This window comes from Carcharhinus amblyrhynchos, chromosome 27 (assembly GCF_965287045.1).
Source record: "Carcharhinus amblyrhynchos chromosome 27, sCarAmb.v2.hapA, whole genome shotgun sequence".
NCBI lineage: Eukaryota > Metazoa > Chordata > Chondrichthyes > Carcharhiniformes > Carcharhinidae > Carcharhinus > Carcharhinus amblyrhynchos.
Window position 1 is genome coordinate 11,884,537 of NC_137350.1, and position 12,461 is coordinate 11,896,997.

Below are 12,461 nucleotides of genomic sequence, written 5' to 3' on the forward strand. Positions count from 1 at the left end.
TCGCCCCAAAACCAGAAAATCCAGCCCGCGGTCAACAGACTTTTCCATGGTCCACCCCTCGCCCGCTCTGGTTCCCGTGGTGGGTAGGACAGTAAGATCCACCCCATTATCTCACCATTTGGATTTGTGGAGGGGAAATAAAAGAAGCCCAGCCTGTAATTTCACTATGTTCCTGTAAGGGGAGCTGCTGTCCACATTAAACCACTTGCTCTCAGCAGCTCCACCCGCAGGTACTTGGTGGTCCTGCAGCTCTGATATAAATGATTTGGCTTACGCTGCCAAATAAACCTGTTGGACTTCAACCTAGTGTTGAGAGACTTCTTACTGTGCCCACCCCAGGCCAACACCAGCATCTCCACATCATAAATGATGTTGGCACAGAAAGTAGTCTCCCAACGCCAGGTTAAAGTCCAACCGGTTTATTTATAAGAACATAAGAAATAGGAGCAGAAGTAGGCCATCTAGCCCTTTGAGCCTGCCCCGCCATTCAATAAGATCATGGCTGATCCGAAGTGGATCAGTTCCACTTTCCCGCTTTCTCCCCATAACTCTTAATTCCCCTGTCTATCAGAAACCTATCTACCCGTGACTTAAGTATATTTAGCGAGGTAGCCTCCACCACTTCAACGGGCAGAGAATTCCAGAGATTCACCACCCTTTGAGTGAAGAAGTTCCTCCTCAACTCTGATCTAAACTGCCACTCCCCCCACCCCCTTATCTTGAGGCTGTGTTCTCTAGTCCTGAATGATGCAGCACAAGCTTTTGGAGTGCTGTTCCTTCATCAAGTGTGTGAGGACTTTGTGTTCACAAACAGGGCATATACAGACACAAACTCAATTTACAAGATAATGGTCGGACTGTGAGCCCAGGAGACTAGCGGGAGACAATACACACCTCTTGAACTTGTGCTTGGCCCTTTCTCCACTCACATTGTCTGTACCTTTAAGATTTGATTACCTGTAAAGACTCACATTCCAACCTGATAAAGGAGCCTGAGACACCAAAAGCTAATGCTGCCAAATAAACCTGTTGGACTTTAACCTGGTGTTGGGAGACTACTTACTGTGCCAACATCATTTATGATGTGGAGATGCCGGTGTTGGACTGGGGTAAACACAGTAAGAAGTCTCACCACACCAGGTTAGAGTCCAACAGGCTTATTTGGTAGCATAAGCCACATCATTTATATCAGAGCTACTGTGTCTCCCCCAGTCCAACGCTGGCAGCTGACGTTTTCAGTATATTTTGACCCATTTGGCTTTGACGCCTGTTCTCTTGAAGGAAAGTTCTAAAAAGTAGAACTTGCGAGATGCCACAATTTTGGAAATTTTATAAGACAAACAAATCAGCAAACTGATTTTTACACTTCAACAGAATCGATCACATAGCACATATGGAGGCCATTCACCCCATCATATCTCTGCTGGCTCTTTGGAATTAGTCAAACTCTCTGCTTTTAACTCAGAGCCCAGCAGATCTCCTTTTTCACTACTGAAAGTTGCTGTTTAATTCACTGTTTATACAGGCAGAGCATCCCCAATTATAATGATATGCTGCATAAAACAAGTGCCTTGAATTTTCTTGCCTAATTATCTTAAATCTGTGCAGGCAGATACCCTGAGATAGGCAGTAAAAGTACAGACAGACACCCTGAAGTAGGCAGTGAAAGTACAGGCAGATATCCTGAGAAAGGCAGTGAAAGTACAGCAGATACACTGAGGTAGATAGTGAAAGTACAGGCAGATATCCTGAGGTAGGAGTGAAAGTACAGGCAAATACCCTGAGGTAGACAGTGAAAGTACAGGCAGATATCCTGAGATAGGCAGTGAAAATACAGGCAAATACACTGAAGTAGGCAGTGAGAGTACAGATACCCTGAGGTGGGAGTGAAAGTACAAGCAAATACACTGAAGTAGGCAGTGAAAGTACAGGCAGATATCCTGAGATAGGCAGTGAAAATACAGGCAGATACACTGAAGTAGGCAGTGAGAGTACAGATACCCTGAGGTGGGCAGTGAAAGTACAGGTAGATATCCTGAGGTAGGCAGTAAAAGTACAGGCAGATACCCTGAGGTAGGCAGGGAAAGAACGGCAGATGGTGTCCTCGTTTATCCTTGGTTGAAGCTGGAAGTTTTCCTGGGCTTGGTGCGAATGCAGAAAGAGTGTTCGTCTTCGAGTCTGCTGTTTGTTTTTGTCCAACTCAAGCTGAGCTTCCAATGCTTGAAACACAGGAGATTATAAAGAGTTAACAGTCAACTACAAACAGGATGAAAGTTTAAAGTTTGTTTATTTGTGTCACAAGTAGGCTTACATTAACACTGCAATGAAGTTACTGTGAAAATCGCCACACTCCGGTGCCTGGTCGGGTACACTGAGGGAGAATTTAGCACGGCCAATGCACCCTAACCAGCACATCTCTCAAGTTGTGGGAGGAAACCAGAGCACCCGGAGGAAACCCATGCAGACACAGGGAGAACATGCAGACTCCGCACAGACAGTGACCCAAGCTGGGAATCGAACCTGGGTCCCTGGTGCTGTGGGGCAGCAGTGCTAACCACTGTGGCACTGTAACATATATGATGTGCACTAATAGCGCACAGCTGAGTTAACGTCTGTACATTAACCAACTAATCGTGCACACTGGAATTAGTTGCCACACATTATTATCGAGGTGTATGATGAAGTTGATGGCTGTACATAAACAGAATAACAACGCGCATCGGAATTAACCACTGTACCGTTTCGCTTGCCATTGGCAAGCTTCTATGTAAGCGTGAAACATAATTTGGGCCTCTTCCAATATTTTCCACGACCCCGTCACCAAACTCGTCTGAAATAAGCGAGTGGGAAATCCCGGCCACGGTTCTCTGTGGGACTCACTAACCGTAAACAGTGGAACCGCCCAGAGTGACACCAGCAAATAAAACAGCAGATAAAGTAAAAGAGGAAGAGAGAACGGAGAAGAAATAAAGGAAGATAGGTTCAGAATAAGAAAAATGGAATCCAGCTCTCTCCTCTGTCTACTTACCAAATTGCTGTGTAATGTCATGACCTTTAACCTTTACGCAGACGTGCACGTTGAAACTATAAAACAATATAAAATATGTTTAACCCAAGTCACATCAATCATAGGAAGCTGAATTTTATAAATACATTCTCTAATATTTCCCGTCTTGGAATTTTCAATGTTCCAGTAAAGGGTTGTTCATCCATTCAGTCATCCACAAGCTCCCACTCTAATCCCATTCTCCTTCTCATCCACAAATACCTTTCATTTCCTTCCTTCCAGGCAACACTTTTTAAAAAAAAGTAATAACTTACCCAAACGTAACCGATTGCAATCAGTGAGGATAGACAACACCACCTCCATGATCATCCTCAACACCGGTGCTCCGTGAGGCTGTGTTCTCAGCCCCCTACTATACTCCTTATACACCTATGACTGTGTGGCCAAATTCCCCTCCAATTCGATTTTCAAGTTTGCTGATGACAGCACCGTAGTGAATCGGATCTCAAACAATGACGAGGCGGAGGACAGGGAAGGGATAGAGAACTGGTGCGATGACAATAACCTCTCCCTCAATGTCAGCAAAATGAAGGGGGTAATCATCAACTTCAGGAAGTGTAGCGGAGGGCATGCCCCTGACTACCTGAATGGGGATGAAGTGGAAATGGTCGAAAGCTTAAGTTTCTGGGTATCCAGATCACCAACCTGTCCTGGTCCCTCCACGTTAATGCTACAGTTAAGAAAGCCCACCAATTTCTTTAATTTCTCAGAAGGTTGAGGAAAAGAAGTTAACATAATCAAGGACCCCACACACACAGGACATTCTCTCTTCCACCTTCTTCTATTGGGAAAAAAATACAGAAGTCCAAGGTCAAGTACCAACCGACTGGAGAACATCTTCTTCCCTGCTGCCATCAGACTTTTGAATGGACTTACCTGCATTAAGCTGATCTTTCTCTACACCCTAGCTACGACTGTAACATTACATTCTGCACTGTCTCCTTTCCTTCTCTATGAATGTCTGTGAAGCATGCAAGAAACAATACCTTTCACTGTATGCTATTATATGTGACAATAATAAATCAAATCAAAAGTCACACACTATCCTGACTTACACAGAAACTAGAAGCAGGAGTAGGCCATTCTGCCCTTCGAGCCTGCTCCACCATTCATTATGACCATAGCTGATCATCAAATTCTACATCCTGATTCCCCAAAGCTGAGGGCACAGAGTGGGTTTCCGCGATGGTAGCTGCGGTAAAGAAACTTGGCATTGTCAGGATCTGCATCAATCCACCTTACATGAATAAAGTACCTCTGAGACCCCACCATCCTCTGAAGATGGTTGAACAGGTCATAGCCAACATGGCCAATACTGCAGTTTTCAGCATCCTGGATGTAAATTGTGGATTTTGGCAAATCCTATCAGATGAAGAATCCTCAAAGCTCATTCCATCCATGTCTCGGTTGGCAGATACAGATTCTCCTATATTCACTCCACTGGTAGTGAGGTCTCCCACTGGACTGTGGAACAGCTCCTTGCAGAGCAATCCTGAGAGATCATCATCAATGGGATTGGACCATGCAAGAACATGGCGCATGTCCTCAGCAGAGTCAGGATCAGACAGTAAAAGCTCAACCCGGCTAAAAGCAGATTCAGGTCAGCCAGGTCCCCACTGTGGGCCACCTGCTTACTGCCAATGGTGTGAACCTTGACCCGGATAAGACAACATCTAAACAGCAAATGTCTAGTCCTGAGAACAAACATGCCTTGCAATGTTACTTTGGCATCATGAAGTAACTATCAAAGTTCATTCCTTGGAGGACACGGTGGCACAGTGGTTAGCACTGCTGCCTCACAGTGCCGGGGACCTGGGTTCAATTCCGGCCTCGGTCTCTGTCTGTGTGGAGTTTGCACCTTCTCCCTGTGTCAGCGTGGGTTTCTTCAGGTACTCTGGTTTCCTCCCACACTCCAAAGATTGCGGGTAAGGTTGATTAGCCATGTTAAATTTCCCCTTAGTGTCAGGGAGATTAGCAGGGTAAATATATGGGGTTGCGGAAATAGGACCTGAGTGGGGATGTGGTCAGTGCAGACTCAGTGGGCTGAATGGCCTCCTTCTGCACTGTAGCGAACCTACAGCAAGGTAACTGGACCCACCCGTTAATCTCTCTACCAGGATGTATAATGGTGTTGGCAGGAATTCCACAATGCTGCACTCACCAGGATCTACTGTCAGTCCCTCTGATGTTACGATACTCTGAGCACCTGTAACCTTATCTGCAGCTGCCTCTCAGGGCAGACAGAATGACAGACCAGTAACATTTGTATCAAGGATCCTCACGGACATGGAAACTCACTATGCTCAAATCGGGAAGCAGCTCCTTACCCTAGTCTTCCCATGTCAACATTTCCATAGATTTCATGTATGACCACACTGCCAACATTGAAACTGATCACCAGACCCTCATCACCAGCTTTAAATAACCCCTCCATACTGCATCATCCACAGTGAATGATGCTCAAGCTCCAACATTACAACCTCAATGTGATCTACAGGTGCAGTAAGGAGGATTATCTCACTAATGTCCTCTCTAGGGCTAATCACTGAGCATGCAGATTGTGAGGAGGAACTTGATACAATTCAAGTGTTGTCATCCTGCAGAATTGAGGAACTCGAAGCAGATCACATGTAGGCAACACCGTGAAAGGATGGCCAGTGACGTCACAAGATCTTCCCCACCAGCTCTGCTCTTTTACACCACGAGAGAGGGGTTAACTGTACAAGATGGATTGATACTGATATGGACTGAAACCAGAGGTTCATCATCCCCAGCTCCCTACACTCAGCAACTCCACCAAGGACATGGAGGTAGCAAAGTGTAGGGCAAAGGAAACCATGTACTCAATGTACACTGACACTGAGGGGGAAGTATCCAGATGTGCACCAGGCAACATACTCAAACCTCAAACCAAAGAGCCACTGTACTTCCACGAGGTCCCGGATCTTCCACGGTCATTAACCATGGCAGGTATATTTGGGTGGATTGGGAGACAACACCTAGCCCTTTTTGATTCATTCTCAGGGTGGTATGAAGTTGATTACTTGCCCAACAAGAGCAGCACAGTGACTGGAAATCTGAAAAGAGACTTTGCTTCACATGGCATTCCCCAAAGGTTAATGTTTTCACTGTATGTTAATACATGTGACAGTAATAAATCAAATCAGTGTTATGTGGTTGCCTCAGATGATGCCTGTATGTCAAGAACCAGTGTCAACTCTTACAGATAGCCAAACTAGAACCACCAACTGGCACACAGATTGATACACTGAGTCCACCATCTGCACTGATGGAAATGAAGCTTACTCTTGCTACTAATGCAGCAAATCCCGCAGGCACTGTCCCCACCCCAGGCACACCTGATGCAATCCCCTTTGGGGACAATAACCCAAATGTACCCCAAGCACAGCCAATTAATATCATTACATGCTCAGGACAGTTGAGCAGACCAAACACCAAGTTTAAGGACTATGCTTAAGGTATATAAATATGTGCTGTTTTCTAAAGGTGAGTATGGGTAGTGGGGGGAACTGCATGGGCTTTGCACCAGATTTGTGGCCCAAGCTCACATTCAGTGCAATTTAAATATTCAATATTCTGCTACTACATTCAACAATGTTCTTTATATGTGAGCATGGATTGTCCTGGTTAAAATGGGAAAGATGTAGAATGAGTGTTCATGTGTGTATTGCCGTGACCCTGTACACAGGAAATGAGGTGTCAGTAGCATGGCATTCTCAGCAGTGTGGACACAGGCACGGTGTGTAGGAACTGCTGAAGATTTTTAGTCAACGGTTTAAGTTAAACCGTTTATCATCATTCTAACACAACTCAGAAACTTTACGCTACCCTTCCAATAAATGTCACTGTTTGCCATTTGCTGTAATGATAGAATCACAGAATCTCTGCAGTGCAGGAGGAGGCCATTTGGCCCATCCAGCCTGCACTGACTACAAGCTCACCAAGGCCCTATCCCCTAACCCCATGTATTTACCTGCTAATTCCCCATAGAATCTCAACAGTGCAGAAAGAGGCCATTTGGCCCATCGAGTCTGCACCAGCCACAATCCCACCCAGGCCCTACCCCCGCAACCCCATGTATTATTCAGCCTGCTGGTCCCCCTGACACTAAGGGGCAACTTACCATGACCAATCCACCTAACCCGCGCACCTTTGGAGTGTGGGAGGAAACCGGAGCACCCGGAGGAAACCCACGCAGACACAGGGAGAACATGCAAACTTCACACAGACAGTGACCCGAGGCTGGAATTGAACTTGGGTCCCTGGCGCTGTGAGGCAGCGGTGCTAACCACTGCGCCGCCCAAACGTGACCATTTGACGTGACCAAAGTATTTCCCCCTGACATTTATCGGATGTAAATTCACTGGGAATTTCTTACCATGTCACCTTGAAAGGAAGCTGCGGTGAGTCACATGTCGTTTGATTGGGATTCAGAGTATCTGGATTAAGGCTGACCTGAGCTTCTGCTACTATGACCGGCCTGGCTCTGTTTAGAGAAAAGACAGGAGTTGTCAGCATAGCGGTGTTGTATCTCAGTACACCTTCCCAACTGGGAGGCCCAGTCCCAGGTTTCAGTTCCTCGCGTGCAGAGCCCCCGGACGTCAGTGCCAGGAGGTAGAGCCTTCCATAGGGAGAAACCTTCAGTCATTCTCCAGCACACTTCCATTGGAGGACGCAAGGTGTTGATCTACTTGATCCTTTGGTTGAGTAATGTGTCGAGACTCAAGTTCCTAAACATAAACCATGATGATCGGGGTGGGGGAGCACCAAAGGACAGCTGTCAATCACAGAACAGAAACCAGCATAAGCAGGCAGGGTTAGGGTGGAATACACAGTGTTTTCAATAAATATATAGAGCAAAATAAGGATGCGAGCAAGAGGTAAGGTCAAAGTGGAAGAGGAGAAAGTGTAATCAGATTGTTTCAGTGATTGTTGAAGAAACTGGGATTTAATTCCTCTCTGTGCTGTTTTACTGGGAGCTGTTTATTGTATACAAGCGAATGCTCCTGTTCAGGGTGCAAGATGCTACAGCCTTGCTAAGCAGTTATACGAGATCAATCCTGATCAGAATGTCTACCCAGATCTCCTGTGCTGCTACACATTGTGACTCATGAACAAGCCTGGGAGCTTCCCTGCAGTTGATCCTGCTCCAGTTCCATGATCTCCCGGCACCGGGATGAGGCTACAGTCTCCCACTTCATAGAAACCACAGAAACCCTCCAGTGCAGGAGGAGGCCATTTGGTCCATCGGGTCTGCACAATCCCACCCAGGCCCTATCCCCACAACCCCACACATTTACCCCACTAATCCCAGGAACAGGATCCACATCCCAAAATGCTACCATCAAAATAGATCCAGGTCACAGAATAACTCTCAAAAGAATCATAAACTTGCAGTTACTAACAGCACCCAAGGAGGCCTTTGGGTCCATTTAATCTGTGCTAGCTCTTTGCTGCAAAGTAATCTAAAATTAATGCCATTGTTACTCTATCCTCAAACTCCTCTGCTTCAAGTAGGTTTCCAATATTCTCTTTAGTCATGCATTATTAACTGCCTCAACCACTCCTTGTGGCAAAGTATTCCATCCTCCAACAGTCCTTGGTATGAAGAGATTGTTCTTGTTCCCCTCCTCACTCATTTATTCCCAATTTCAAATTGATGACCAATTGTCACAGAAGGACAGCTGGTCTATCTTTGCTCTATCATAACCATTCACGATTCTTAAAACATCTATTCAATCTCATCCCAGCCTTCTCGGCTCCAGTGTCAATAATCCCCACCTCTCAAGTCTCTCTTTATAACATCAAGGTCAAAAGGTAATAAAAATACTTGTGGGAGAGGGATGAAAAATGGTGCTCCCATCTGTGATTCTTCCCGCTGCCAAAAATGTTTTGTTAAACTCTCTCGCTCAGGAAAACTCTGGATCTGAGATGTGGAGGAATTTCTTCAGCCAGAGGGTGGTGAATCTGCAGAATTCATTGCCACAGGAGGCTGTGGAGGACAAGTCATTGAGTCTCATTAAGACAGAGAGAGATAGGTCCTTGATTAATAAGGGGATCAAGATTATAGGGAAAATGCGGGAGAATAGCGTTGAGAAACTTATCAGCCATGATTGAATGGTGGAACAGACTCGATGGGCCAAATGGCCTGATTCTGTTTGGTTGGCACAGTCGTTGGCACTGCCGCCTCACAGCGCCAGGGACCCGGGTTCAATTTCAGCCTTGGGTAAATGTCTGTGCAGAGTCTGCACATTCTCCCTGTGTCTGTGTGGATTTCCTCTGGGTGCTCTGGTTTCCTCCCACACTCCAAAGATGTGTGGGTTTGGTTGATTGGCTATGCTAAATTGCCCCTTAGTGTCAGGGGAATTGATGGGATAGATGCCTGGGGTTGTGGGGAAAGAGCCTGGGTGGGATTGTAAGTCAACATAGGCTCAATAGGCCAAATAGCCGCCTTCTGCACTGCAGGGATTCTATGGTTCTAATATCTTATGGAAAACAGTGGTCCTTTAATAACAAGCTATGCCGTGGGGCTAATGTGTTCTTTATTCTTGTCACGGTACCTTTGGTGATCTTACTTGGTCACAGTGCTGCAACTTAAAGTTTAATTATTAGCGTCACAAATAGGCTTACATTAACACAGAAATTAAGTTACTGTGAAAATTGCCTAGTCGTCACACTCCAGTGCCTGTTTGGGTACACTCAGGGAGAATTTAGCATGGCCAATGCATCTAACCTGCACATCTTTTGGACTGTGGGAGGAAACTGGAGCACCCAGAGGAAACCCAAGCAGACATGGGGAGAAAGTGCAGTCTCCACACAATGACCCAAGCCAGGAATTGAACCCGGGTCCCTGGCACTGTGAGGGTCTATGCCACTGCGCTGCCGCCTGAGCAAACACCTTGGGATTCCATGAAAGGTGCTGTATAAATATCAGTTGCTCTTGGAATAAAATTCTTTTCGGGCACCATCCGATGACTGGATGAGACAGGGCCACACAATGGAGGGGTGTGCAGCCACTGATGGTTTAGAAAGGTGGCAGATGATCAAGTTAAAATGCAGCCCTGTTGCTATTTGGAGTTCCTCACCTGTATAACAAAACCTTATCAGCATCGTGGGCACCAACAATCAAATCTGCAACAGAAATAAGGGCTTGTATTAAGATCATGTTGATGGAGTATCGAGGAGACTGTTTCGTGGGCACAAGCAGAAATGCTATCTTTAGGAAATGACCGTTCAATGTCTCACCGTGGACACGTCGCTCTGATTTCACAGTAACTCCCTCACAGCGCTGCACATTCAATACTTCACAGTGATGTCCAATGAATCTTCTTTAAAGCCCTATTAACCTTCCTTCTCCATCCCCAAGTGTACAGCCCAAGAGTTGCCAATATTAATGGGGGTACAGTTCCACTGGTTCAGCCAGCGTTTAGGGGTTTGAATCCACCAACATTGGCAGTCTGATGGAGGTTCAATCCAAGTTAATGCCAGTCGGTGACCCACCACACACAGTGACTGTTGTGCAGACATGAATCTCAGCCCTGAGTATTGGCGGGGCGATCTGCAGAGGCTGTCTGAGATGTTTCAGCTGCTGGGCCCAGCTGAGATCAGGTAACTCCACACAGAATTTAGAACAATCCTGGGCCTTTGCAGTCCATGGTCAGAATTTTCCAGCTGTTCATGCCAGTGGGATTTTCCGGTCCCACTGCAGGGAATGGAAATTTGGCTGAGTGCCAAATTCTCCATCCTTGCTGGCAGCAGCAGCGAGGCGTGAACATCCAGACAATTCCAGTCCAGGTGTCTCAATATTTGACCATGCTGTTGGGATAGATCCGTTTTAGTACAATTAAAAGTAACGTGTTTGGGAGAGAGGAAAATATGTTGAATAAAAAGTTTTAATGACTATTAGTTTACCCATTGTAATATTATTCATAATTTCCTCTGAGCAATACGGGTGTGGCACAGTGGTTAGCACTGCTGCTTCACAACACCAGGGGCCTGGATTCAATTCCAACCTTGGGGTGACCGTGTGGAGTTTGCACATTCTCCCCGTGTCTCTGTGGGTTTTCTCTGGGTGGTCCAATTTCCTCCCACACTCCATAGATGTGTAAGTTAGGTGGATTGGCCTTGCTGAATTGCCCCTTAGTGTCCGAGCGATTTGTAGGGTAAATATGTGGAGTTACGGGGACAGCATTTGGGTGGGTTTGTTGTTGGTGCATACTCGATGGGCTGAATGGCCTCCTTCTGTATTGTAGGGATTCAATGATTATTCAGAACTTTCAGCAATATGCAAGATACGCACGAGACTGCATTTATTTCCATTCCTATGGGATGACCTACATCAGAGTGTTTTAAGAGGCAGCATATTGGAACAAACAATGGTGTAGTGCTGATGTCCACTTGGACTAACAATTCAATAGACCCAGACTAAAGCTTTGGGTCATGGGTTCAAATCCCACCCTAGCAGCAGCTGTTGGAATTTAAATTTATACAATTTTTTAAAAATTTAGAATTGAAAGCTAATCACAGTGACGTGACAAGTGAATGAAACAAATTTTGGCAAAAAAAAAATCTGGTTCACCAATGTCTTGCGTAATGACGCTGAGATTAATACCCTTTATCTCCCTTCGTAATCTGGTAAAAGTGTTTGGGAAGGTGTTAAATGTTCTACATTAATGATGAGAGGTTCATTAATATAAAGGCCTGACATTTCCCTTAAGTAAAAAATTCACAAGGTGTTTCATTTAAATAACCAGGGACTTTAACTAAACAAGTAACACATTAATTAAGGTATAGTCTGTCTGAAATGCTGTTCAAATAATACAAGGGCCATTCAGTACAAAAACAGCAATAACAGAATCTTAGTCACTCTCAAAAAAAACTATATACAACCAGTTCTGATGATTTGGAAAAGATTTGCAGTTCTTCAGTAGTTGTCCGCTGTCTGTAAGCACTGTCTGATTTGGTACATTTCTCTGGTTAGAGGGTGAGTTACCTTAAGATCTGTCTTAAGCTGGCAGAGTGGAGAACCCACTGCTCCAGCTGATGTACCTGCCTTTAACTGCTTCAGGTGATCAGTCCCTGCTGCTGGTTGAACTCTTGGTTCAACCCCTGGTGGAACTGAACTCAAGGCAGTTGAGTTCCTTTTTATGTTCCTGAGGACCCATCAAATTGAAGTCCGGCTTGTAACTTGTCATGATCCCAGAACCTCTCCCACCATTCTGACCAAATTACTGTACTCCCCATATGAGTCAGTCAGTCACACGGGCACAGTGGTTAGTGCTGTTGCCTCACAGCGCCAGAGACCCAGGCTCAATTCCAGTCTTGGATCACTATCTGTGTGGAGTCTGCACATTCTCCCCGTGTCTGCGTGGGT

At 45.6% G+C, this 12,461-nt stretch overlaps 1 protein-coding gene across 1 annotated transcript in view; it reads right to left on the reverse strand.

The window, feature by feature from the left end:
• Window positions 1-12,461, reverse strand: part of LOC145359245 (integrin alpha-8-like) — a 119,664-nt gene that overhangs the window by 36,600 nt on the left and 70,603 nt on the right. Inside the window, exons 14-17 of the mRNA XM_080213744.1 lie at window positions 10,174-10,219; window positions 7,467-7,574; window positions 3,029-3,084; window positions 2,068-2,219 (exon numbers count right to left, since the gene is read on the reverse strand). Of these exons, the coding sequence (XP_080069870.1) occupies window positions 2,068-2,219; window positions 3,029-3,084; window positions 7,467-7,574; window positions 10,174-10,219 (362 nt within the window). The remainder of the gene's footprint in view (window positions 1-2,067; window positions 2,220-3,028; window positions 3,085-7,466; window positions 7,575-10,173; window positions 10,220-12,461) is intronic.